General features: G+C 41.5%; 2 protein-coding genes across 2 annotated transcripts in view; both read left to right on the plus strand.

The window, feature by feature from the left end:
* The first annotated feature begins 1,044 nt into the window (after positions 1-1,044).
* Positions 1,045-27,571, plus strand: part of GLB1 (galactosidase beta 1) — a 47,320-nt gene continuing 20,793 nt past the window's right edge. The window contains exons 1-10 of the mRNA XM_064444027.1: positions 1,045-1,166; positions 12,502-12,671; positions 19,668-19,818; positions 20,117-20,177; positions 21,004-21,098; positions 22,364-22,544; positions 23,853-23,911; positions 24,796-24,917; positions 25,017-25,057; positions 25,409-25,521. Of these exons, the coding sequence (XP_064300097.1) occupies positions 1,113-1,166; positions 12,502-12,671; positions 19,668-19,818; positions 20,117-20,177; positions 21,004-21,098; positions 22,364-22,544; positions 23,853-23,911; positions 24,796-24,917; positions 25,017-25,057; positions 25,409-25,521 (1,047 nt within the window). The 5' untranslated portion in view covers positions 1,045-1,112. The remainder of the gene's footprint in view (positions 1,167-12,501; positions 12,672-19,667; positions 19,819-20,116; positions 20,178-21,003; positions 21,099-22,363; positions 22,545-23,852; positions 23,912-24,795; positions 24,918-25,016; positions 25,058-25,408; positions 25,522-27,571) is intronic.
* TMPPE (transmembrane protein with metallophosphoesterase domain) lies at positions 1,053-6,462 on the plus strand. Its single transcript, XM_064444028.1, has 2 exons — positions 1,053-1,166; positions 3,853-6,462. The coding sequence occupies exon 2, from the start codon at positions 3,942-3,944 to the stop codon at positions 5,259-5,261; it is 1,320 nt and encodes a 439-aa protein (XP_064300098.1). The 5' UTR covers positions 1,053-1,166; positions 3,853-3,941; the 3' UTR covers positions 5,262-6,462.

Below are 27,571 nucleotides of genomic sequence, written 5' to 3' on the forward strand. Positions count from 1 at the left end.
ACCTCCTTATTGTCCCGCCGGCGTCGCGGTGTGCAGCCTCAGCCCCGCCGGTGCCGGCCTGTACACTGGGAGACGCATCTCCCGCCTCCTCGGGGTGGGGTGGGGTCGGGTGGGGTGGGTGGGGGTGTGCGGGGCCTTTCAGCCGAGCCGAGGTGGCGGGGCCGGGGCTGGAGGGGGGCTTCCTCGGTCCCCTCTGAGTCGCTGGGCAAGTCCCCGGGCCTGGGCCGGACCGGAGCGTGTGGCGTGGCGGGAGGCGAGGGCAGGGGGCGGCGGCCGGGCCGGGCGCTCACGGTGTTATCATCAAAAGCGGGTTCGTTCGCCCGATGTGCAAAACGCCGAACTACACACAGAGAGGAGGTGTTTTATTCGAATATTTTTTCCGCAAAGATGGGAGCTGAGTGGTAACCCGCACAGCTAGCACGCCTCCCCGAGAAAGGCATTTATACTGTTAAATGTGTCGGTCATGGCTGATATTCACACCCCTCAGCTCATAATTGGTTAATTTCTTTCTCATTTCAAGTTAAAGGCACAGTTGCCTTTAAATTTACCACGCATCCTCGGAGAGTGAGGGGCTTATTTGAGTAGAAGTTTTTCTGGCCTGTGGGTGTGATTTTTGGTATTATAACGAGGATAGGTCACCTAAAGGACACTTAGTTTTAGATCTCATCAACGTCCCAATTAGTTGTTCTCCTTGACTATACACTTTGTCACCCAGTTCTCAGCGTCTTCTGAGGCGGGATGTTCCCTCCCATCGGTCTCTCAGCTCTCCTCAAGGATACAGTCGGAAAACAAACGCTTCTCTATCTCTCAGCCCCCCCTCTCGGGCCGCCAAATTCTGTTTTGCCAGGCTCACGTGGTTCATTACTATTACTCCGAAGAAAATTCTATTTTCTTCGGGATATCAATGGCAGAGCGCCAGTGCTGTGGCTGCCGGTGGGAAGGCGGGGGGTGCCTGGCCTGCGCCAGGCGGTTCCCCGGGGCGGGGCGGGGCGGGGCAGGCCGGGCTCGGCCCGGCCCACCGGGGCCCTCAGCTGACGGCGCCGTATCACGGGACGCCGGGCTGAGGAGCGGTCGCTCCGCTGCTGCTTCCTTCTTTGCCGCCGCCGTCCATCATGCTGCGGCTCCTGCTCCCGCTCGCCGGCTTGGCGGCGCTCCTCCGGGCGGCGGTGAGTCCCCTCGCCCGCTGCTCCCCTGAGGGTACCCGCTCCCCGGCGGCGGGGGGCTGCGCCGTGCGGCCCCTTGGGGGTGGCCCTGGCTCCCGGCTGGTAGGGGGCCTCCCCCACCCGCCCCCGGAGGAAACGGCCTCCTTCCCGTGAGGAGGCCTGTCCGCCGCCGCGCCGGGCCTTCGGCCTCGCCGGTGTGTGCGGAGGCAGCCCTCCCGCCCCGGCGGGGAGCCGTGCCGCCCGTTTCGGGGAGGGTGGGGGGGGGTGGCCGGGGTCGCTGCCCGCCGGCCGGGGCGGTGCTGCACTCCTCCCACCGCTCAGGCTCCGCGCCGAGGAATAACGCATTGCAAGGCCTCATGAAGCAACCTATGGCGGCGGGGGGGGTCGCGGAAATCGAGCTGCGGACACCTGACACCGAGAGTCTGTTAGCAGGTCCCATGGGAAAACTTACTCTTCCTGGGGCGAGGGAGAGGAGTTTTTCCTGTTCTGCCCTGGTTCAGCATCAACTGGTCGGTGCTTTCTCCAGTGGCACGCTGTGCTCCCGCCTAACTGGGGGCCTAGGGAAATCCTTAGTCTTTGTAGTTACTGTGGGAGCTATGCCTTGTTGCTTATTCCTTGAGTTTGAAGCAGAATGTTAGCATTATCTTGAGAGATGTTGCTGATTGAATGATGCACAGGTGGTTAAAGCTGTGAGAGACCTTTATCAAAGGAAAGCTTGGTTGACAACGAGTATGGTTTCTCAGGAGTGTGGAGTTATGGCCAAGACTTTAAAAATTCTGAAGGGGTGAGTAAGAGGAGTGGAGAACCAATACTCACCAAATTTTGTAGTATTAGAAGAGGGGCACTTGGTGGATTTGCTTAGATTAGTTTAAAACAGATAAAATACTTGAAGTATAGAGTGAATTTCAGGAATTTGTTGCTACAGGAGGTTGTAGAAGCTAAACTAAAATAAATGGGTTTCATAAACAACATCCAAAAATGACTAGGCAAGGGTTTGGCTTCCAGCATCCCTAATCTAACAGCTTTGTCTGCTAGAGGAGTAGGAAGGAAGCAGACCGCAGACGGTGGCTGGGGTCAGTGTTTCTTATTGCTGTTGTCCAGACAGAATACGGCCTGCTCTCTGGAGAAACTGTGGATGGAGACCAGTAGGGCATTTCTTATACTCTTACCTTTGTATCTTTGTTTTCTCTAGAGGCGTGTGTGTAAAATAACACTCTTCTTTTAATAGCATTGTAACAGCTGAGAGACCTTGAGGAACTGAAGCTGGGAGGCACAATTTCTCTGTCGACCCACAGTTCCCTAGCCAAGCAATAAGGGAAGGGGTCTTAAAACTTGGTCTGGTCCTCAAAATATAGTGGGGTCCTATCATCACAGAGGTGCTAATGTTCTTTTAAATTAGTTTGGGAAAGTATGTGCTGCAGATAAGCAACCTGTCAGACTTGGGTTTGTAGGCTTCTGGGCTCAGGCTCATTGCAGAGCCCTACAAGACTGCTTTTGTGCCCTAGTTCTGGGATATCTTTGGCTGTAATGATTGCTTACTTTTTCTCTAGATAAGTGTGGACTGAGAGACAGGAAGTGTTTTGAAAGCCATGCAGTGACATACACTTACTTTAAATAAGGTAGTTATCTCTGTCTTGGTTTCTATTATATGTTATGAAAGACCAGCCAAACTTTTTTTCAACTGTGGTTAGAATAGAACAGTAGGTTTATTTTAAATAGAAATGTGCAAACTGTAGGAAGTAGGAACACTATGAACTCTGAGCAAAATACAGAACAAAACCGGGAATTCCAGTACAATTCAAGCGTAACTGATGCTTTCTTATTTATTTTCAATCTGGGAGTAGAGATGCATTAGTCTTAGTGCTCCCTTCGCTTCTGAAGGAGCACAGTGTGTGATGTTTTAATCCCTTTTCAGCTTAATTGCATCCTGGTAGACGAGGATATGCTAAAAGAAGTGTTGAGTCTTGGGAACTGTACATGTAGTAGAAGGGAGCGGGAAGTGAGTAGCAAAACACAATGTGGGTTTCACTGGTTCTACCGATTTTGAGGGCTTTGGGGAGGTCTTATTCACAGCTGGAGGCAAGGATATCTGTTGATACATCATCTGCAATTTCTGGGACTGCAGCTGCATCTGGTAGTTATTCCAGTGGGGATTTCACTGCTGCTGTAGTACCTCTTAGCAGAACCTCTTGCATTCAGTAAGAATGATGTAGGGTGATACCTGCTTTTGAAGTGGAGCCCAATGCTTGAGAACAACAGAAAACGTGTGTGCTAAGTTAGCAGCAGAAGCAGCTTAGTCACGGAACATGTATGGGGTTTACAAATGCTATAATGATTGTTTACAAATACTATAATGATTGTTTCAAGCACTCATTGTATCACTGTTGTGATCTATTGCCATCTACTATAAGGAAGTCCTAATGAGGAAATAGCATATTAAAAAAAAAAAGGGGGAGGAGTCATTGAAGAAGGCAGGCAGGGAGCTCAGAGGTGGGCTGACAGAATCTGGTGTTTTCAGTTGTCTGATTTATTCCACACCCGGAAATCTCCTCCCTGTCTTTATGATAGTGATTCTGCATGACCCAGTGGCCTGGGTAGCATGTACAGAGTAACAGTCCTGTATGGCAGTCTGGGAAAAAGGGAATGTGTGTAATATTTTAAAACGGCTGATACTGGTTCCTGGTTGCAGGCTTTGTTGACCCAAGGCATCCCTTCCTAACCACACTATTGCCTACTGGAGACTTCTGCAGAACAGAAGGGAACGGTCAGGAAGCAAAGATGATCTCCTTCAAGCAACTGCCCCTTGAAGCCAAGGCTGCAGTGGCTGCAGGAGTGGTTTTCTTCTCCATGATGCTATCGCGGAGTTACCTGGCAGAACAACTCGAGCTCAGGACGCGGCGTTGGCTTCTGAGGCTGCAGATGGCGCTGTTTGCTAACGCGCTCATGTTGATAGGATCGCTTCACGTGTGGAGAAGCACAGTCACCGCGTTCGCCAGGTCTTCAGCTGCCAGCTCCTTCTGTTTCATGCCGTGGAAAATAGCCGTGTTCATGTTTCTGGCTTTGGCTCACTCAAGCTTCTTTACGTTGCTATTTCTTGTCGCAGAAGAGCCGTATTTCTTTTCTTTAGCCGCCTACACTTGCCTGGGGGCCTATATCATTCTTATCTTCTTCCTCTTCACCCTAGGGTCTGTAGAGCAGGCTTACAAGTTCTTGGCTGGGAGAGGTGCTAAGGCAGGCACTGGCAACAAGAACAGCAGAACAGCGATGAAACCAGTTTTGGCAGTCATGCTGACGGTTGTGCTGACTGTTGTCGGGCTGTTAAATGCTTCCCGGCCTCCCACAGTGAATTCGGTGGAGGTTCCAGTTCACAAGCTGCCCTCAACAATGAATAATCTGAAAGTGGTGTTGCTTTCAGATATCCATCTGGGGCCTACAGTTGGGAAGACCAAGCTCGCCATGATTGTGAGAATGGTTAAGGCTTTGAAACCAGATATCACCGTGATTGTCGGGGACCTGACTGACTCTGAGGCAGAGATCATACGACCTGCTGTTGAGCCTCTTGGAGAACTTAACTCCCCTTTGGGGACTTACTTTGTCACAGGAAACCATGAGTACTACACATCAGATGTTAGCAACTGGTTTGAGCTGTTAAAATCGTTTAACATTCGGCCACTACATAATGAGAATGTGAAGATTGTTTCACCGAAGAGCACTGATGACTGGTTCTGTCTGGCTGGCGTTGACGATATTGAAGCAGATGTATTGCGCTACTCAGGGCATGGCATGGACTTAAGAAAAGCTCTCAGAGATTGTAGCAGTGAGCATGCAATAGTGCTGTTAGCTCATCAGCCGATTGCTGCAAAGTGGGCCCTTCAGGAGAGACCAGACATAAATTTAATTCTCTCTGGCCATACTCACGGAGGGCAGATGTTCCCACTAAATGCTGGGGCTTATTTTCTGAATCCCTTCTTTGTTGGCTTGTATAAAGTTGGGCAGAACACCTTTGTCTATGTCAGCCCAGGGACAATGTACTTCGGAATACCCATGAGGCTGGGCAGCAGAGCTGAAATAACAGAGATAATTCTACGTTCTCTTTGAGAAGTTTTCCATTTGACAGGCTTCTGCCTTCCTTTTTGGTCAGTATATCGGCTCTTCTGCTCTGAAAGCAAATCCTTTTTCAGGGAAGCCAGAGAAGATGAGTTAGGGTGGACTTCAGCAGGTTCTGTTAAGTCTGGGCAGAAAACACTAACTGTATCTTGGGCATATGAAACAAATCGGGGGCATGTTAATATACTGAAGAAATTAACTCTTTGAGTTCATTATTATTGAGGTTCTGCATTTAAAGATAACACTGATGTCATGGAGATAATGTGTGTCCTGTGCATGTTTAGTAATACCTGTGTCCTGCTGCTACTTCATGTTCCATTGTTTATTATCCATCAAGCAGCTGCCTTACCAAATCTCGGACAGGTGAAGTTCTGATGTCTTGCAGTGAAATCATTCACGCATGTTTTGAGGAAGGGACCACAGAGTGTCCACTGAGTATGTAAACTGTAGAAGCCTTATACTGGAAATGTTTTGGGAAGGGAATAGTTTTGGGTCTTTTACTGAGGCTGAATATCTTTATTGTGTTGTCTGCAGCATGCGCTAGGGCTTTCAGTCTGAGCTGCTTACTGGTACAGCAAGGTGCCAGGCATCAGTTCCTGAAATTCAATTTTTTTTTCCAGTTAAAAAGCTGTGGACACTGATATCAAATGGTGTGACAGTAGCTGTCTTTCTGCAGGCATTTTCCCCAGAATAACTGGGCATCTAGTAGTTACTGAAAATAGCTCATAAAAGCAAATGAGAAACAAAACCTGTAACTTACAGAACTTCTGTTGCTGCCTAAGCACAGTTACTGAGTAAAGCACAAAATCCAAAGCTGAAATACTCAGTCTCTTTTCATTGTGTATTTTTTTCTTTATGCTTAATTTCTCTTCTGTGATTTTTGTCTTGCAAGAGGAAGGAGATGCTATTTGAAAACAATGCAGCTAGGTTAATGCTTGAATTTTGTTTAAGGTTTTCATATTTCAAGTAAACAGTGTCCTTTTTAAGATTAAACTCTGCAGCAGGTGACTTTCTGTAATAGCGCTTGTGCATCAATGTCCTGGTTGTCTGATAGGCCTATAGCAGAATAACTGCTAAAGGATAATGAGGGATGGAGGATTTCTCTGTCTTTTCTTAGAAGGGCTTAACACAATATTTTCTAATGTCTCAGATTTCCCAGAATTATATTAATAAAAACATTCTTGCTCTCATATCTCTGTGTTCATCTAAGAAAGCCAGGATGTAAATTAAGCTGTGTATATTGTCCAGGCTGATAAGAGTTGACTTCTGTACATCTTCCTCTCTCCTCCCCTTCCACCTCAGTGTTGCTCCATGAAACACCATGAACAATACAAGTCTGGGAATCCTGCCTCTGGCTCTGAGGTCTCCAGCTGTGGCCACAGGGTCTCCCTTGCTCTGCCTTTCTGCCCACCAGTACCTAGGTTCCTCTCAGGCAGACCTGTGTAGCGTGGTGCAAAAGAGACCAGTGCTCACACAGGAGGCTGAGGATGGCAAGACCAGAACTGCGCTGTTCAGTCTTTTCCTGCCTTCCTGTGTGATCCTGAACCAGACAGACTTCTGCTTTATTTCTCAGCTCCTGTTCTCATTTTGCAGGAGGTGTGTGGGGGTGTATTTGAAGAGTACTGTAGGCTTTGAAAAGTTGAGGTTTTTCTGTGAGTGAAATTTTGAAGTTTCACTTCATTCACTCCCTTCAGCCCCTGCAGGCAGTTTCTAACTGCTAAGCTGTTTTTGTATCCTGTTCCTCTGTACAAACACCTTGCATTTTTACTCACAGGAGTATTGAGAAATACTGTGAATGTGTTACGTGCACTGGAAGGTTGGTGGAGAAGTCAGTTCTTTTTTAGTCTGAACACTGAACACCTGACCAGCCAGGCTCTCTGCTTGCCAGACTAGATAATTTCTGTTTCCCAGCACCTACAATTCTGTAAATTTTTTTAATGCTTGTGCAATAACATCTGCTTAAGTATCCTAAAGTTTCCACTTGTAACTAGCACTGCCCGCGTGGGGTCCTTTTGAGGATGTCAGTGGTATAGTGTCAGATGGTCTTACGTAGAGAGAACCTTGATATCCTTGGAACCATCTGTTTACTTATCAAAATGCCTTCAGCTAAAAGCTGTGTTCTGGGTTTAGCAGTGCAGAGTATTCCCTCTAGGCCAGTGGTCTGGGATGCTCTTCATTTGTTAGGCTGAGGGTTTTTACTGTGTTCAGACTAATTTTTAAGCATGTTTCCTTATCATGAAGCTTTTGTGGGACTGATGGTGTTAGTTTCCCAGTGAGTTGCTAGTATTCTTTTTTTTCTTTTTCTTTTTTCCCTATGCTTGTTATTTCTTTTCACATTCATTCCAAATGTGTGCAAAAACCTAGCTGAAATGGCCCTTGTGTCTCAGGGATGCATAGATGACTTCTTCATTAATTTGTATGTGCCCCTCTTTGAAGAACTTTGTGTATCCTTTCAGGAACAGATACTATCCTTTTAGGAACACATACTATCCTTTTAGGAGTGGTCATATTATCATTTCATAAGTTTATTGAGTTCTCCCAATGTAATTTAGATCTTGTGGGTTTTTTCCTTAACTCCCTCCCTTTGAAGGCTTTTGTTTTATGATTAGTTATCACTTAATGTTTTTTTCTGTGCCAAAACACTTGAAAGCCTTTCCCTGTTTTCCTTTTTTTTAAAGTATGAATGGAAAGTATCCTAGATCAACTTTCTTTTTGAAGAGGAGTTAACCTTTTCTAAAATCCAAGACAGACATACCTAATTGTCCTTCAAGGCTTTTTCTATACTTCTCCAATTCGATTCGAATGTGCATGATTTAGACCTCTGTTCAGTATTCCAGATGAAAAAAATAGCCGTGCTGCTTATTTTTTAATTTTCTTGATTATTTTTTTTCTGCAATCTTTTTTGGTATGTCTGTGTGTGTGGAATGTATTTGATCTTCAGAAGTTAACTAAATGAACATATATTTCTTCCTATAAAAGGCCAGTTCACTGTGGCAGGTGGGGTGGAGAGTAAATCGCTGTCAGAATAATAACAGAATAGAATAGTAACATCACTTTGTCAAAATTATATTTATTACATTATATAATCAGTATAGAGCGGACTTGAAAATATGTAAATTGTGGTATAACAAATGCTTTAAATGTTGGGATTTAATAAAACTTTGCTTATCAAGAAAGATGCCTCTAATGACCTTTTATTTTGGACCAATATTTATTTTAGCAGTATATGCTGAATAGTTTTAACACACTAATTCTATTTACCAACAAAAAGCTACTGATAATAAATCTGACTAGTCTTGGAGAATCCTAGGCCACTGCTGCTGAGAGGCATGGTGGAAAGTGAGAAAGGTAAGGCTAATTTGTCTAATGCCTACTAGGGGGAAGAGGTGCAGGCTGAAAAGATGAGGATGTGATACAGAGAAAAGAACCACTGCAAGGGCAGAGAAAGGATACTAAGTTGTTTTGTTTTTTTTTTTTGGAAGGGGCAGGAGAAAATGAGTGGTTTGAAGTTCTCAATTTTGATACTTAAGCTTTGGGGTAGAGAAAGAGATGTTCTGTTCTTGAATGGTCTACATAATAGATGCTAGAAATCTTCACAGGTGGAGGGGTTCCGTGAGGATTTGTATCCACAGTTGTTTGCTTTCCAAATAAGAAAAATAACCTGTTTTGTGAATTTGGAGAATAAGAGATTCTACCCATTGTTAAATAGTTTTCTGTGTTGAAGCTATGACTTTTTTTCTATGTCGGGAGATAATGCTCTTTCAACATTTTCTAATGCATGTAAGGTTGCAAAAATAACTTCTTACTTAATTTAAAAAAGGACAAATTCTTTAATTCTTCCCATTTCCCTGCAAGTATGTTCAGAGTATGTAGGATGCAACATTATACCATTGCCTCTAAGGGTCTGACTTTTCAGCTGGGCTTAAATATGATGTGGTATGAATGAACTGGTATCCTAAACAGTGTAGTTCTTGTGTCTGTTGGATCTGCTTAGCAAACTAGCAGACCCACTACCCCATCTTCTAGGGAGATGGAGGGAATTCATTCCTGCTGCATCTTCACAACTGTGAGTATACCATACTGGCAGAGCCAGACATAAATTCATGATGAGACGTGTTTTGTTTTCATTGCAAGCTCTGGTCCACAAGCAATGGGTAGAGACGTGCACTGACAATAAAAGAATGTTGAATAATTGATCATGAAGGGAAGTCTGTTTACTAGTGGGCAATGAATGAGGTGAATCAGAGTAAGTACTATGGAAGCTTCCTCCCTCTGCTTGCCCCCGTAATAATACTGTATCAGGAAGTGTATGTGTAACAAAGGTGATTTAAAATTTTGGTCCCAGCTTTAAAGGTGTGGCCTTTAAATGGTAACCTGTTTGGTGATGATCACTTTCATAATTAATACCTTCTTTTCATTGTTTTAAGAAATTCTTGTTTCTCTGTCAGAGGTGTCTGTCCCCAGAGTGGAGCTATGTAAACAGTTGATTCAATGTTCAGTGTCTCTCAATAGTTATCTGCCATAAATGGAGCAAGTGTCTTTTCCATAGGCCTCTTGACATGGTTAGTCTAAGTGAGGGGATTAAAATCCTCTTTCAGAGGGAAACAAGAGCAATTTATTTGACTCTCCTTTATTTCTAGGGATAATGGCATTTTAACATGCTTTATTACTTAATGCTTTATTTTAATATTGCAGAATTGCGTTACTGCACCTGGGTTCTGAGTTTCATTTAGTCACGATCATTTTGAAGCACTGGGTTTTGCATTAATGTAGCAGCTTGTCACAGTGCCCTAGAGTAAAAAATATCTGAAGAATGTGAAACATCTGCTTGTTGTTCGTTAGGGTGAATGATTTCCTTAGAGGGTAGACAATTCTGTCCTAGCGCAGGAATCAAGATGCGGGTTATAAATTAAAAACCAGATTTGAATTGAAAGGAAGGTAAGCAGATGGTAGATACCTGTGCTTCCTCTGCTGCAGTACTTTATTTGAGGTTTAACAGCCGGGAGTTGCTACAACATAATTTCCCAGGGACAATCCCAGCCTTTGAGTTACTTTTGTTCCAGAGCAGTTGGTTTGTATTTCTCAGCTCTGTAAGGGCCTGGTTTTGTGGACACCTGGCACAACCATACCTTTGTTTAGTCAAGATTTATTTCAACTTCCAGGGAACTCTTTCACACACAGAATCACAGAATGGTAGGGGTTGGAAGGAACCTCTGGAGATCATGTTTGTGGGATCAGGGCTTACATAGCTTCCCCTATGCAGTCCTTTGCAGTTCTCGTTTCCCTGCCAGCGCTGGGCTGTATCTTCTCACCTCTTTTCTTACATGTCTACCACACAGACAATTTCACTTGTTCACTGTTGGCACAACATTTTGGATTGCTATGTGCATTTAAGACATTTCCCACAACTTTATTCTTCTGCGAAGAAATGCCTTTATTGCAGTTGCCACACGCTGTAGACTTCCTAGGGATAAACATGTTTACTCAGCAGTTTCATCTTCCAGTTTTCAGGAGAGTGTCGTCTGGCTTGGTTTGGGTTTTTTTTCCTTTGTACTATTGTGTGGTCTTGGTTGGCAGCTGTGTCCAGTTGTTGGCCAGGAGTCTCAATACTTGCAGCTTTATGGTTATACATGCCTGCTGTATTTAACTTTTTCCATTGCTTTCTCTTTACCTGTAGCCATACACACAAAATTGTTCAGCAGTTAACAGAAGTGGTTTAATGGGAATGTTCTTCAAAATTGCGTGGTCTGTTGGTCCCTACTTAATCTCTGGGCAGATTTCCTCAGATGGTAGATGGCTCTCGTGTAGTGGGGGTTGCCTGGGCTTGTATGGTAGTCTACGTCTCTCTTGCCTTTCTAATCTCATTGCTTTTGTTTTGTGTAATCAATTTCCTGATTGTTAAGCCCTCTTCTCAATATGGGCCTGGCCAAGGCCCATCTTTTCAAGAACAAGGCCAGTGTCCTTCAACAGCTTTTAATCTACGCTATTGAAAGGTGTGTTTCATTTGGACTCTTATAATGTCCAAGGAGGTTTGTTTAGTTGACTTAGGACTTATTTTCTGATAGGTGCAGAGAGCTAACTGATTGCATTTACTGACTGATCATTTTACTTCATCAATCCCTACTGATTTATTGAAGGGATTTTTTTGTAATGCACTCAGTGGTGACTGATAAAATGCAAGTCATAGAACATGAAGACAAGCAACCAACTATTCAGTGGTGTGTGGAAGATGAAAGTAGTACTGGTGACAGGGATGCCAAAGATACATGGAAGATGCAAGATGTTAAGGTTTGTTTTAAAAAAAAAAAAACAAAAAACAAAAAAACAAAAGCAGGAGGCTAAAGGTTCTTAAATACATAGGGCCAGGCACTTAAAAAAAGTCTGGTTTTCCTTGTTTTTAGCAAGCAAAAGTAGTATGTTGGTCACAGTAGTTTAAAACTTACTAAGATCATAGGCTCACTTGAGGAGTAATCCCATGCTCTTGAAGTTACGGTATTTTTCCAAAGGCTAGGAAGCGTAGATGCTTATTCTTAATTTACCTGCTTCTTTAAGTTCACTGGTTTGGGTGTGCTTAGCTGGAAGAGTATTGAAAGTAGGACTTTCTCCAAAACTGACTAATTTTTAGTGACTTAAATAAAAGTATGCAGTTCGCCAGACTGATCTGTCAAACAGTTATATACTTACTAGAAACTAAGCTTTCAAACCTGTATGTATCGGTGCCCTAGAGCAATTAGAATATGGCGTTTGTTCCTCAGAAGCTCTCAGCTGGCTTTTTCTTCTAGACTTGAGTGTGACATTAAGTTGGAATTAGGGTTGTTTTCCAACAGTTTAGTAAGTTGAAGCATTGAGTGTGAAGTGTTGACACTTGCCATATCTCCCCTAATTAATTCCTCATCATTCGCACTGGTGTAAGCAACTGCAAAATGTGTCACTGTAGAAAGATGGTACTATTTACTCGTTAAAAGTGGAGAATGCATGCAGCATGTTTTGGTGTAGTAGTGTCTCCTGTCATTGCTGAGTGATTGGCAGATGTATTATAGTCCTTTGTGTGTTAGGTTCAAGTGGGTTTATATGTAGCTAGTGGAGAGCCAGTCACCATCAGATGTTTTAACATGATTGTACCTTTTATTGTGGACAGCCCACAGGTGTTGTATAGGCTGTTCTTGTCTTTCAAGGCAGAAAGATTATACTGTGGTGTTGTTTTGTTTGTTTTTGGTTTTTTTGTATGCAGAATATACCCCAGAGGAGTTTTGGGATTGATTATGACTGTGACTGCTTTGTCAAGGATGGGAGACCTTTCCGTTACATCTCAGGTAGCATTCATTACTCACGGGTGCCCCGGTATTACTGGAGGGACCGCTTGTTGAAGATGAAGATGGCAGGGCTCGACGCCATTCAAACGTAAGTAGCTGTGACTTTCAAAGTGATTTGTAGTTCTGGGAGATCCATGAGAAGTAGTTAAGTGGAATGCTACCATTGTTACATGTTGTTAATTTTTAAGTAATAGGTAAGAAAGCTCTGGAGAAGTGAAGGGTGGTACAGGATGACCTCTAACAGCATAGAGTGGGACAACTGGGCACGTTATTCCTAACACTACTCCCCCGCTGAGAGGCAACACCTCTTGCTTCACAGCCCAGGGTGCAAATGTGACCTGAAATAAATTGTTGGACTGTGAACTTTGGCAACTGTGAAACAGTTGTATGTTTGCAGCTGCCTCTGCCAAGGGCATCACAGTCTCTGGTCAAAAGGCAGATGAGGTGAGAGGGACAATAACCTCTTAATACAGCCTAGGCTGTATTGCCCTGAAGCCTTGAAAACATTGGCAAAGGCTGCAGTAACATTTAAAGCTATTTCACCAGGGGTGTTAAATTTAGAAAAATGGTTGGGAAGTAGGTGTACTACTTTAAAAAAAACCAGTTTAAACAGCTTTCAGTTACATGTACCAAACCTTTAGTCCATCTTTCTTACCTTTTTTACCTGGTTGTGTATGTATTACAACAGATGAGGTACAGGTGGAAAAAGAATGTAGCTAACACTTATTCTTGCCAAAGCTTCCTTGACAAGGGAAGAAGAGTGATAGAAAAGTATAAGGCACAGTCTTTTCAAGCAATGGTTGTAATTCCCAAATGTGTGTGTTTTTTTTCTTTCCTAAATCATTACAAGGCTTAGAGCTTCCCTTTGAAACAGCCTGCCTGTGTCCTGTGGACTGCCAGACAGTGTTGGTTTTGGCAGCGCAGAGCCTGTAGGCCAGGGCATTTTGCTCAGGGGGAGCATTGCACCATATTTCCTTCTCCTCTCTTGAAATCTGTATTTTGTTTGACCTGCAAGTTGCAGGGTTACCTTGTACCCTTGGGGATGTGATTAGTAAGGGTTAGTATGTGAAGAACAGATGGCAGGGAAAGAAAAGAAGCTGCTTTTTTCAAATTTAGGGTTCTCTATTTTTTGTATGTCTTAAAGATCTTCCCTGTGTTGTGATAACGTGGTGACTTTTTCTTTGGGTGTTTTTGGGGTGTCTTGTGTTATTTTCTAATAAAGCAAGTAAGTTCTATCTTCCCCCACATCAGAACAATGGGATTAACCAATATACTTGTTTAGGACAGAATTGCTGGAATTGCCCATGTAAATATTTTTTGTTGCAATAAAAGTAATCTCAAACGGACCTAAAGATTACACCTTTTGATGTCTGGCTTGGAGATCATCCTGAGTCCTGGCAGCAGCTTTGTGACTCTTGTGACCTGTGTTGTCTCATACTTCCCTTATGTCTCTGATTTATTTTCCTTCTCTTCCCAACGCTCATATATCTTCACTGCCCTCTGTTCACTTCCAGCTTTTTCAAGCAGTCCCTTCCTTTTTTCTTTGAAATCGCCTGGTCATGTCACTGCTGCATTACTGGTCTTTTGAGATAGGAATCTTTTCTTTCCAATTCCCCCATTGCTGTTGAATTGCAAAACTGCTGTGGAGTATTTTTTTCTTCCTGTTGCTTCCTCCTTCTTCCTTTGTAATCTCCCACTAACAAGTTGGGTTTTTTTTTCTGTGGTTGGTTTGGGTTTTTTTTACTTGTTGAGGTGTCTTATTCTGTGCTTTACTGTTTTGTATTAGTGTCCTTCTGCTGTGCAGGAAGGAGTGGAGATTGTCTTGTGTTGCTGGTGTTGACTGGTCTCTGGTCTTGGGAGGGCTGAGTTGTTTCTCTTCAGGCACAGAAGGCACGGTACAGCTAGGAAGTGTTGCCCTGTGATTGTGACCTGTGGCCTTAGGTGTTGTTGCTGGATCATCCATGACAGATAACAGGTTTTTTAACTATCTCCTTTTCTATCTTGTAGAGCGGACTGGGATTCTTTAACTTTCTCCCCCACCGCTGCTAACCTTTAGGTTTTTTCTACTATGGTGAAAGATAGCTGCTAAATGTGTGTCTTACAAGCAGAAAGTACCCCTGTGCCTTCCATTTTCTACAAGAATCAAATCCATGCATCTTTTCCTTTTACAATGATCTCCCTCTCTTTCTTCCTTGATGCTAAAAAAAAAAATCCTCAAAACCCCCACCCACCAAACCCCTTTTGTTTTCCTTTGACATTTGTAGATAATCAAGCCTTACTGCTCTTCGTTATTTGAGATAAAGCAATAAATCTTCATGCTACCCCAAACAACTCTGCTGTGATTTTGTATGGTTTTGGTAAAAGTGGAAATTGGTCTGGGTGATTATTTGGTTGTTTTTGTTTTCTTTTCTCTGCTTACTCTCTCCTGGGTCAGTAAAACTATTAGCAAGGGACTGAGATACCAGTTGTGTGGAGTCATTCTGGAATGGGTAGCAGCACTGCCAGACCTTTTGGCAGAATGTGGTAGTTGGACTCACAACCTTGGGGCCACTTCTGAAGACTGCGATTTTGCTGCTTGGGGTTTTTCCCATGAGACAGGGAAGGGTTTTGCTATAACTTGAAATATATGGGAGCCTTCTTTGTTCTTATCAAGATGCTTCCAGCGAGGCTTACCACTTCAAGTGAAACAGGATCCCCTTATTAAAGGATTGTCCTCATGAATACCTTGTGGTCAACAAAAGCCAGACCTGCTCTCCTTCCTGTTCTCTGCAGCCTCATTTCCAAAAGACTTGCTATGCCTTGATGCATTGTGCAGCTAATGACTGAGTCAGCAGCTCATCTAGGACTCTTGAATGGGTGGAGTCAGTATATGTATACAACCATCTGCACCTGGGAGCATCTTAAGCAATAACAGAATATGAGAAAACAGGTGACAGGAAGCTTGATCTTGCATTACAGCTTAAAATATCAAGGCCTAAACTTCTCAAATAGCAGGTTGAAATTTGATGTTGTGGTTGGTGTGACATCCCAGAAGATAATGGAGGTGTACCTAGGAGCTCCACTCCTGACCTCAGCAAGCAGCATGCAGAGACATCTGGTCACACAAGGGTAGCTGTCCTTGTTTTCAGTTCCTGAACTGTGTCTGCCAACCAGAAATGAATGCTATCAAAGACATCTGGAAAGTACTGAAGTTAGTGTTTTGTTTTGGTTTTTTTTTTTTGGCATGGAGGAAATAAACAATTAACCACTAGATGGGGCTAAATATTTACCGGATTTACAGATCGGTGGGAGAACCTTCCTGGAAGAATTGGCAGTTACATTACAGGATTACAGAAAGTTAAACAATGTTGAGATTTATTTGTTTTACTGTATTTGACTAGTGAGCAGAAAACTGTAAACCTGTAGAAACTCCCTCTTTCTTAGAAGGAGCTGCTGTTCAGAATATCAATTTAAAAAAAGTCACAATTTACTTCTTCTAGAGACTCATAAATGTGTAATTTAACTAGCATGTATAAAATGCTGCTTTATTATTTGTGAAATTAGTACAAGCTATTTAACTTCACACTATTTAAAACAAACAAAAAACCAACCAACAAACAAAAAAACAAACCAAACCCAAACCCCTGATATTACAGAGAGAATTATCCTGTACATTAAGGTAGTTAAACTGGGGTTTTCTTTGCCTGTTGGCATCTCTCTGAAATAGGAGAGGAAAACTGTTGACTTTTAAAGAAAAGGAAGGTTATAGGATAAAGCTTAGAAATTGTATGTAAATGGAGAGTATTACTCTCTTACTAAATACAGAAGAAATGCCACATTTCAAATTTGAGAAAGGAATGTGACATTCCTTTATAAATTCATTATTCTGTAGCTAAAGCAGTACAGCATTAACAACTGACTATAAATGTGTGTACAGGAATTATACTTGGTAATAATAACACTTTCAGTGTAAATGGATTTAATTTGAGGATGTTGTGAGCTGTAGAAAATATACTGGGGATTAAAGTGTATTAGTAACAGTTTTTAGACCAGTGTTTAATATACATTTATATCATGACTCCTTCTGTAAGAAAGCATTTCACGTAAATTTGTTTCTTCACTTTCTTCCCTTCTCCACTAAAATCTGCTGGTTTTCCAGCCTTGTGGGGAAGCATTAGGCAACAGAAAAATCCCTCCAGAAACAGTTTTTTTAATTTATCTTCTTCCATCTTGAATGTAAGGGAGCTGGAAAAAAACCTTTTGTCCTCACCTCAGACACTATTAAGCACAGTTAGACCTTCAGGCTTGTTTCTAGAACAAATTCACAAAATTCTTCAATGAGTATATTTTCATAGCTAACAGCTTATAAGGTATAGTTAAATTACAGCTAGAATGCTTTTCTCATATTAACCTATTTATAACTGGTAAGTAAATTATAACTCCTTTGGTAACCTAAAGAGAAAGGAGTATAAGCAGTTGCTGTCTTTCTGTAGTAGTATTTTAGGCACTGAGAAACTGTTATGAAGTTAATACCTAGTTGTCTTTATTTAGCTCAAACAGGTGCAGCTCTCTGCTAGAAGTATTTTTCAGTGAATGAGTTGCTACATCAACTTGCCTTGTTAATTCCTCCCAGAAAGAGCTTTGTCTCTTACTGCAATGTCATGTGGGTGATTCATAGTCAGACGGTACTTTTCAGTGGTACCTGCCGACCCTTTTCCTATTAATACCAGTTCCATATGTCTTCTCATTTTGTATTTTTTGCCTTGTCCTATGCAAGAGCAAATTAAAAAGTGATGACTCTTAATTCCTTGTTCATAGCAGACCATGTTGCTCATTAATTGTTTAGAATTTTGATCGTGTTCAGCGATGGATTTGCAGCTGCTCCCTGTTTACAAAGCATGCTGTGCATTACATCACCCAGATGTCAATAAAAGCCTTGGATATAGTTAGACCTACCAAAGAGACTTGGAATACTCTTCAAAATATCCTGTTGCTTTCCCAGCAAATTGTGTGTTATTCTTTTATGATTAACTTTTATTCTATGTTAATGTTATACCAACTAGGCTCTGGGTTTTTTATTTTCTTGTTTGCTTATAGGGATATCATACAGCCAAGTACCACAAGCCTTGCTAAATCAAGACATCACCTTTTTTCCTTTTCTCTAATCCTTTAGGCACCTTTTCCTTTGAACAAATGGAGTTAGGTTTATCTGTCCTTGGCAAATCCATAGCCACATACCTATGACTTAAAAGAATTCTGTATTTCTAAGCAATAGTTTTGAAAATAACAATGCTGTTATGGCTTAGAGCAAACTAAAATTATTCTGCCGTGATAACCTGCATAATGGTGTATGGAACAGGGGAAGCAAGCACAATGTGATGCTCTGGTATTGCCTTCTTTGAGGTAGGTGCGTAATTTGTTTGTTTTAAATAACTGTCTAATTTATCTACTTTGATCTTAAATGGCAGCAATTGGCTTGCTCCTTTGCTTGAAATTTAGACAAAGTGCATGGAATTAAATTAATGTCAAATGTATTTTCACATGGTTCATATATTAATTAAATGCACATTTAGTGTGTTCTACAAGTGAGTTAATCATGTGCTTTGGAAAAAATTAGAGCAGGTTGACAAAGAAATATATTACAGAGGGGAAAATCTGCATTTTGATGCCTGAGTGTGTTACTTTGACTCCATCCTGGCATAGAAATTTTAAGCTTTATCTTTTCAAACAGAGGCTTAAGATTTTTGGCATGTTTGAGGCTACAGTATTAACTAATGTTGCTGAAAGTTGACAGCTTTTGTATTTGTCATTCATGTGCATGTATGTCTGTGGTTGTTTCAGTAGTGTGTGCATGAGGATTCCTGTTTTCTTGCTTATTGAAAGCAGTGTTTTTTGCACTTTCTTTCCCTCTTGGGTACTTCATACAAAATTAACTCTGGAACATAAAAACAAACCCAGACAGTAAGAAAAGTGTTGCCTGAGAGGATCTTTGCTTGACTAGCCACAGTTTTGGTTTTGCAAACTTTTCTCACATTTGTTCTCTCTGGAGCAGTGGCAACAGTTCTCTTAGGGATTACAAACCTATGTGCAAAAACAGTAAATGCATGGAGAATGAGTTTTCCCATTCTCTTGAATCCTTGCTCAGGCTGTACTCATCCCAAATTTTAATGTCTGTCTATGCTACGACTGCCACTTAGTACTATCTCAAGCTAAAACTTTCATGATGGTCAAGCACAGGCTGTAAGCTACAACTCTACACATAATAGTTGACACATTTCTTTGTCTTGCAACCAAGTGTACTTTTTTCTTTTGTGAGATGTTCTGTGGTGAGGTTGTGGTTTACTATGCCCTGGAAGTAGCAGACGGGTGTTCTCTCAGATGGCTATCTGCTTGTTTGGCAGCTTTATTACTTGATTGAAATGAAGTTTTACTTTGTCCAGGTTCCTGGGCACCTTAGCATCCTCTAACTTGACTGTTCTTCCCATGCTGGTTTTCCAGAACCTGCGTTGCTCCTGGTCAATGAAAGCTTTCAGGACTTAGATGCAATGTCATTTGAGGCTTAGACGTTTTTAAGTTCTTTATAGCAGCAGCAGCACGGACCTGTCAGCCTAGCTGGTGTTTCCTGTGCAAGCTGGGTGATCAATTCGCAAAGAATCATGCACTGTTTTGGGCAAGCTTGTTCCTGACTGCCTCCTTCGTGAGTAGTTTACAGTACTCATGTCTTCACAAGCCTCACACCATTATACAACTGGCAGCTGACTTGCTAACATCAAACCTGTCAAGTACTTAGATTTTGGACTAGACATCATGGTTTCAAAATGGCACTACCAAAATCTGTTCATGCATTGATATGGACTCCTGCAGACATACTACAAAGTACTAAGCCTGATTTCAGTATTAATTTTAACACCTTCTGCCATATGAAGTACCTCACAGAAGAAAGGCCCTGGAGTTATGCTTGTATTTTACTGATCTGAAGACCAGCTGAGCAGTACTGGTCTCTGGTGCTCAGCATTCAGATCTCTGGGTGTTTAGTGCAAACAGTTGTTTGGAGTTCTGGCTTAACCTCAGTTTCCTAATGGAAGGTGATCTTCTCTCTTCTTAGGTATGTGCCGTGGAACTACCACGAACCCCATCTGGGCGTGTATGATTTTTCTGGTGACAAAGATCTAGAGTATTTCCTGCAGCTTGCTAATGACACCGGTTTGCTGGTTATCCTGAGAGCTGGACCTTACATCTGTGCAGAATGGGACATGGTACAGCCTTTTGTAACAGTTATCTCACTTCTAGAGTAAATCTGATGCCAGTATTTCTGTCTTAAAGTAGACAAATGTACTTGGTATCCTTGGACAAGACTCTTGGTTTAATGCATTAAAATCTGTGCGTCCTCACTGACTTCTTATAATGCAAGCTTTTTTCTTTTTTCTTTTTTATTGGGAGTTATTACTTGTAGAAAATCAACCTTCAGGTCTCAGTATATGTTTTGATAAAAGGTTAAATTCTTCTTACACTTCCTAAAAATGGTCACTGAAGTGATTCCCTTTCTTTTCCCAGGGAGGTCTTCCTGCATGGCTGTTGGAGAAGAAATCTATTGTTCTCAGGTCTTCTGATTCAGGTAGAGCCGTCAGAAAGGACTAGCAAAAATACACTTTAGCAGGAAGGTGACTTGCTGTTTGAGGCCATTGCTAGATAATTCGTATTTCAGCTTAAGTGATCTTGTGAGTAAAATATTCAATACTTTCTATTAGATGTGTACATTCAGGGACTATATATAACAAAGAAATCAGGGTAGATACTTTCCAAGTTATTGACAGGTTTCATGAAAACTGGTGCCAAGAAAGAAATCATTCTCACCATTGAGGAAAAGACAGGTAGCTCTTAGCTTTGAGGTGTTTTGGTTTTGCAACAGCCAGCTGGGCACTCACTGTGAGGGTCCCTCCTGGCTGGTCAGTATGCATTTAATTCCAGGACTAGTTACAGCATTCTTACGTGCTACCTAGTTGTGGACCAGACATGGTGGGGTGAGATGAGGCAGATTAATGTGGTTATTGGAGTGGTGTATTAGGGGACAAAGATTATGTATCATATCTCACTTAATTTATGCCACAATGAGCAGAACTGATCTATTTAAATAAAATAGTGCTCATAGCATCATTCAAATTTGTTTTTCCATTGAAATGTATTAGGGCGATCTGTGTGACACGTGTTGAAGTCTCTCGTCTTTTCAAAGTTCATCAGTATTTAAATGTTTTATATTTTAGTAAACTGTACTGGAAGCTGACATTTATGAACAAGTATAAGAACACATCAGTTCCTTAAGTGCTGTTCTGTTATACTTTACATATTTAGAACACTATCTAAAAACTAGCCCTATATAATTTAAAACAAAAACTAGAAAAAAGCAGAGAAGTTGTGAAACATTTATGCTTTGTCTATCACAGATTACCTGGCAGCAGTAGAGAAATGGATGGGTGTCCTTTTGCCAAAGATGAGGCCTCACCTCTATCAAAATGGAGGTCCAATCATCATGGTGCAGGTAACTTCCTGAAAATCAAATGAACCCAAGCAGCACGGATGCTTATATTGCTCTTGCAGACACTCCATGGGCATTAAGTGGTAATGTCACAGATGTTCCTTAACTGTTTCAGGTAGCTGAAAGACTCTGATGAAATCCCTTACGCTAAAGAACCGAATACACCGTTTCCAGAATTCAGAGAACGCTTGCCTTCTCTATAGAAAGCCATAGAGGAAACTTGTGGAGATTTTTTAATGAGTTTCATGCCAGTTCTCACATCAAGTCATAATACATTACAATTGCCTAAATCCTCTGATGGGAAAAGGGGAATAAGGATACCTGGAGATAGAAGCAAAAGCAGTATGGAGTAAGCCTAAAACCTGTGACACATGGCCTCAAAATTTAGGCTTTTTAGTTCTTAGCACCTAACTTAAGCTGCAAATGTTTCAGGACACAATATTGTGCGTTCATGTTGAGTAGCTTCTCTCTTAAACTCCTTCCAGATGTGCACTGGTGATTGTTCCATATTCTTAGTATTTGACAATAACAAAAGCTTTGGTTTAATTTTTTTTAAACTCACTGCTTGGCATGGGATGGGATAGGAGACCCTTCTAATATGCCCAAGATCATTGTTCTTGAACAATTTGTTTTATCTGTTGAGCAAAAGCACTGGGTAAAATTATTCCTTGGCAGAAATAAGATGCTTATAACAGGATTTTCAGAAATAATGGTCAGGTGTGCGTGGCATTGGATCTGGAGCTTGAAAGTCCACTGCCTTGGGAAAAGGGCAAGATGTGTACCTCTCAGTAGTAGCAAGGTTGTCCTCCTCCCCTCAGTCCTTTGAGTCTATTGCAGGGCTTTGCTCTTCATGTGAGTTCCTTGTAGGTGCGTCTGTTCTGAAAGTCCAGTTTTGCTGCGGTTTTGATCATGTCCCAACCTGTTCTGTGGTTTTATTATTCTTCTTGGGAGGTGGGTCATAGCTCTCAATTTTCAACAGAGACTGTTTTGATCACTTTTGCTAAGTAGGTAGGGTAGAAATTTTCATGTGGAGGGTGATTTTGTAGGAAAATGACTTATCTCCACATAATGATTGCACCACTGTGAGATACAGGTGAGAGGAACGAGTGCCTAGAAGGTCTTCTCTTACTCCTCATGTCTGGAGTTAAAATGACATTTTCATCATTGCTGTCAAAGGAAGAGAGTGGTTGGATTTGAGCTTTCCATTTTTGGTGTCAGGTGCAGGCTGAAATTGGCTACTGCTTTACGGACTTGCTTTTACTGTGCAGGTAGAGAATGAGTACGGAAGCTACTTTGCTTGCGACTACGACTATCTGCGTTCCCTTCTGAAGCTCTTTCGCCAGCATCTTGGGGATGAGGTGGTACTGTTCACAACTGATGGTGCAAGCCAGTTTCACCTGAGATGTGGAGCTCTTCAAGGTCTTTATGCAACAGTGGACTTTGCCCCAGGTTGGAGGCTGTGGTTTGTTACCAAAAAAATCCTTCTGTGTGTGTGTTTATGGCAGAATAAACTGACTTGGCTGCTTGACAAACCTGACAGCTTTGTTTAAATGGGGTAATAGAGTCACAGAATATCTCATGTTGAAAGGTACCCATAAGGACCATGGAGTCCAACTCCCTGGCATTTATGTATATGTGGTGTACTCTTAAAAGTACAAGAATCACCCACAAGTACCCAGTTAGAGAGTCATAATTACTTCCTCACATCATGAATTAACAATTTACACTGCTCATATACTGCATATCTCCTAAAAATTAGCGATAATAGTTGGCATTGATTCAACTGAAAATTTTTATGTATTTTTTTGATCCTGGGTTTTTTTGGTGGTGTTTTGGTTTGGGTTCTTTTGATGTCTTCTGTCTGTCCCAGAATCTAGCCCTCATAGTTAAATTTCTTTTTAAGCCAGTGGTTACTGAAAAAAAAATATTACTGCTGAATATCATCATTAGGAATGTGCACACTGCCACAATTTGCTGTGATACAGGCCTGAAAAATAGCTAAGCTAACCCTAGTGTGTTCAGAAAGTTCCCTTTTGATAGAAGAAGAAGAGTTAATGATGTAAATGTTCATATACTGCACAGACTTGGCAAAATAGGCTTAAGGCACAAGAAACAAACTCCAAGATAGATCTCTCTGTATGTGGTGGTTTGGTGTTTTGGGTTTTTTTTAACATGTAGCCTCTTTCATACATTATTCTCTCTGTAGTCAAAGACGTGTGCTTAGCAGGAATCTGTTTTCTTACAAGTAAACTGAAACTGAACTCGTTCATGTGTATCATTTATGAGATAGTGAGCTACTCATGGAAATAATTCTTTCCAGTTCCTATGGCTTGAGTCACTATGACTGATCAGAAGTTAAACTGTTCTTTAGATTTTGCCTGGCTTCTGTTCTTCCCCGTAGTCCTGGTACTGCAACCCCAGGCCTATACTTTCCAATGACCAAGTAGCAATTCTGACACATCTCGGACTTTTTGGTGCCAGGATGGCATTCCCAAGAAAATTGGGTTTTCGGAAGATGTATCTCAAAAGCACAGACATACATGCATGTATGCGTACACATGTATGTATATATCTTAAATAAGTTCTGCAACTTAAACATTGGAATCAAAGGTATTGATTCCTGTGTTTTCTGAAGTAACTCTCTTGTCTGGATTTTTGCTAGATGTTGGAAGGGAGATAAGATACCTATTTCAGTAAAATGAAAGACTGGGAAAGTCATGGATGTAGCAACTCAATTTTATTTCTATCTGCTTATAGGAGGCAATGTCACAGCAGCATTCTTAGCTCAAAGGGGCAGTGAACCTACGGGCCCTTTGGTATGTTGTTTCACTTACTTGTTACTTTCTTGTATCATTCCTAATGTGTGGTCAACAGTGTGTTGGTCAGTTTTAGGGACGTGTATACGAAGACGTAATTTCCAAGTCAGTCAGAAGAACTGAATAGAGCAGCTTCTCTGTGTGTTTGTGAAATCCACATTAACTGCTGTTCTGCAAATACTCTTTTAGTCTCAAAAGGTATTGATTTTGTTTCAGTATTTTTCCTTGTTAAGACAAATGTTTACAAAGCAGCGGAAACAGTAAGTGTGATTAGATGAGTTAGTGAGGTACATGTGTGGGTGGAAGTTAAAAGCAAAATTAAAAGGGCAGGTTAGAAGTTGCTTCCTGTTTTCAGCTACCCTAGAGGTTTTACACAAGCTATAATGGGATGTGAGATCACTGGAAGCCGTTTTGACAAAGGGAGAAGGCCTGTTGAGGGTGCAAGATTATGTGTTATAAAATCGTTAAGAATACATTTTAAGTATTTGAAAGATTTAATTTTCATTACATCTAGTTTGCTTATGCTATTCTGCAGAGATTGTATTGGTTCCATAATTTATTTGAATGCCAAGCATCTGAAACACGTTCATGTTGACATGTTCTAAGGAAATCCATGCTCTTTGGTACTTAAGCAATTCTTTTCAAAGCATCCCTATATGATTTTTGGAACAATCCTTTAATTGCTTTGACCGGTAACCTGCTGAAAAGGACTGACTTCAGTGTATAGTTTGCTGTATTTGTAGTCGTTAAAAAATGGCTCAAATGAGTCAAAGTGCCTTTTTTTTCCCTTCCCTTTTACAGTTAGTAACCTTAAATCACATTGCATTCTGTACTTGTTCCCTCTTCATGTTTTCCCTTCCTCTTTTGCCCTTCTTCCCTTTCAGGTTAATTCTGAGTTTTATACTGGATGGTTGGATCACTGGGGGCACCGTCATTCTGTTGTGCCCACACAAACTGTAGCTAAAACACTTAATGAAATCCTGGCACGTGGTGCTAACGTTAACCTGTAAGTGTGTGTTCAGTAGAGGTTAATTTCAGGAGGATTTTTTTCCCCCCAATTCAGCAAAACCTGATTTAAGTGGCCTTTTTTTTTTTTCCTTTTTAGATACATGTTTATAGGTGGGACTAACTTTGCCTATTGGAATGGTAAGAAATTATTTACATGGTACTTGCAACGTAGGGGAGCTGTTTATGAATTAGGTAGTAATGTATTTTGTGAAAGAATAAGCTATGCTTCCTTTCACATGGCAAAAGACGACTGCACTAGCTGTTCTTTAAAGTATTTCTGAAGACTGTATACAGAGCAGTGTGAGCTCAGAATGATGTTGTCTTCCATCAGGAATAGTTTCTCTACACCAAATCCCAAATACTAAGACCTACATTGAATCTAAAAATGTAGCAGAGTCTGGCTGTGATTGGAAAAAATTCTGAAAATTAATACCTTTAGAAAAACTTAACTATTTCACTGTTGACTTTTTTCCCCCCTTCCTCTTGTAGGTGCTAATATGCCCTATATGCCACAGCCCACTAGTTATGACTATGATGCTCCACTGAGTGAAGCGGGGGATCTGACAGAAAAATATTTTGCCTTAAGGGAAGTCATTGGTATGGTGAGTGTCTCCAGGACATGTTTAGAATGGTTCTTTGAAACATTCCTGGTGTTCTGCAAACTCTCTCTCTCTTCTGTTGGTATAAATTACTTTTGAATTTACTATTTTCTGCAGGTAGGGGAAGTGAAGTAGAACAAGGTGATTAGGCCAACCTTGTTACAAAAGGAGAAAGATCCTGTACCTCTTTGGCTATCCTTTCTGTTCCAACAGCTCCCTCCTTTCTTTCCAAGCTGGGGGTACAGGTGCAGGTCTGACACTGAAATGATTCAACTCTGATTTTTTTTGCTGCATACATGTTTTTTCTTCAGCTCAAGGTCAGTAAGCTGGATTGGCTGCCTCAGTCAGATGAGAGGGACCCTTGGCACAAGGGGAACAGGGGGACGCAGCAAGGGTTTGGCTGTGAGTGGAGATGAGGAGTGAAGAGAGCTTTTCCCTTGCAGCATTGATCAGGCATTCAATCAGCTCAGGCTCATCACTTGATTTCAGCCTGATATGCACTGCAGCTTAGTGCTTTGGCTGTTTCTATCCCAAGCGTCATGTTGTGGTTTTGGGCCTCTGTGAGAAGGAGTGTGCTTATCCAAATGAGCACATCTTGTTTTCATGATGCCACAAGCTGTAGCTAATGGGTGGGACCAGCTTTGCCTCTGCTGTAAAAATTCACAGTATCTCTACAAAGTGGAGATTGAAGCGAAACATGGAATCTGTAGCTGGATTTTGAATAGCCTTGCATTGGAGGCTGTTCAGATGAGGCCTAAAAACAGATTCCATGGGAATCCCAAGGCTCGGGCTTGTACTTGCTGTCCTGTTGCATGCCAGCAACATTCCTATTCACCAGAAGACACTTTTTTGATGGGAGTAGATCTCCCAAAAGTGTATTACACTTTCTCTAGGATTGAGCATACCTTTACCTCCATACCTGTGAAGGGCCTGCTGTGGATCATTTTCTTCAATTTCTCCATTATTCCTAAGCTTTTGGGATAGTTTTGATAGCCTTTCAAGGGGAACCTCTTGTCTTGATACAGCTTTTCTCGCTAGAGAAATTCCCAAACTTTATGGTTTTGGGTTGTTTTCTTCAAGGCAAGATCTCTTTCTGAAATGTAAGTAGTGTTCTAGTGCGCTGAGGTTATACTGAACACTTCAGATCTTATCAAAGCTAAGGTGTGTTGGGTCATGGTACAGCTTTTTTTATTTGGTGTGGTTTGTTTATCTCTTACCTTCCATATCCATAGGCTCTCTGAAGTTTTTCTCTCTCTGCCATGGGTTCTAAACCCATAACAGTGTATTTGCTCAGTTGCAGTTTGAGGTAGAGCTGATGAAGAAATTAAGTTGCCTGTAACTAATGACTGCATTCAACGTGTTAGCTGTGCTACAAGGCTAACATGTTATAATCTTCCTTTACTATTTCCTTCCTTTAATAAATGTAATAAAGAAGGCTTTCAGTCTGCAGCTTCTTTCAATCGCTGACAGCATTCTCAGATTTTTACGATTTGGGCTGAAATTTCCTGATATTGACTTCTTCTCTTGGGTGAATATAACATTTCTTTTCTTTAAGCCTGAATATCTTAATTTTTTTTTCCCTTCCAAATACAGAGCGGAAGAAATCAACTTGTTACCAGAGATGTAAATCAGGCTTTCATCAGCCCATAGTTGAGATTTCACAGGAGGGCATTGGGAATTATACTACTGTTGTCTCTTTAAAATAAAATAATAAAAAAAAGACCAAATAAACGAAAAAACCCCAAAACCTTGTCTTGGTGCCAAGGCAAACTTTTGAGCATGAGTGTTATGCTGGATATACCATGTGTAAGCCCAGCAAATCATGCCATGTGCTAAAACTTTCAGGCAGAAATCAAGCTAAAATCTCTTAAGAAAAATGCCTGTTCAGCCCCTCAGCAAATTTATTTTAAAAAGGTACTAAGACCTCCCAAAGCAAGCACTCAGAAGTCACCAAATGTGCAGATTAAGATAGCCTTCACGAGGGCAGTCATTTGTGCACATGTATTAAAATGTAGGCTTAGACTGCTTGATCACATGGGGATCTCGTCTGCTG

The sequence above is a fragment of the Phalacrocorax carbo genome, chromosome 2, assembly GCF_963921805.1.
Source record: "Phalacrocorax carbo chromosome 2, bPhaCar2.1, whole genome shotgun sequence".
NCBI classification, from domain to species: Eukaryota; Metazoa; Chordata; class Aves; order Suliformes; family Phalacrocoracidae; genus Phalacrocorax; species Phalacrocorax carbo.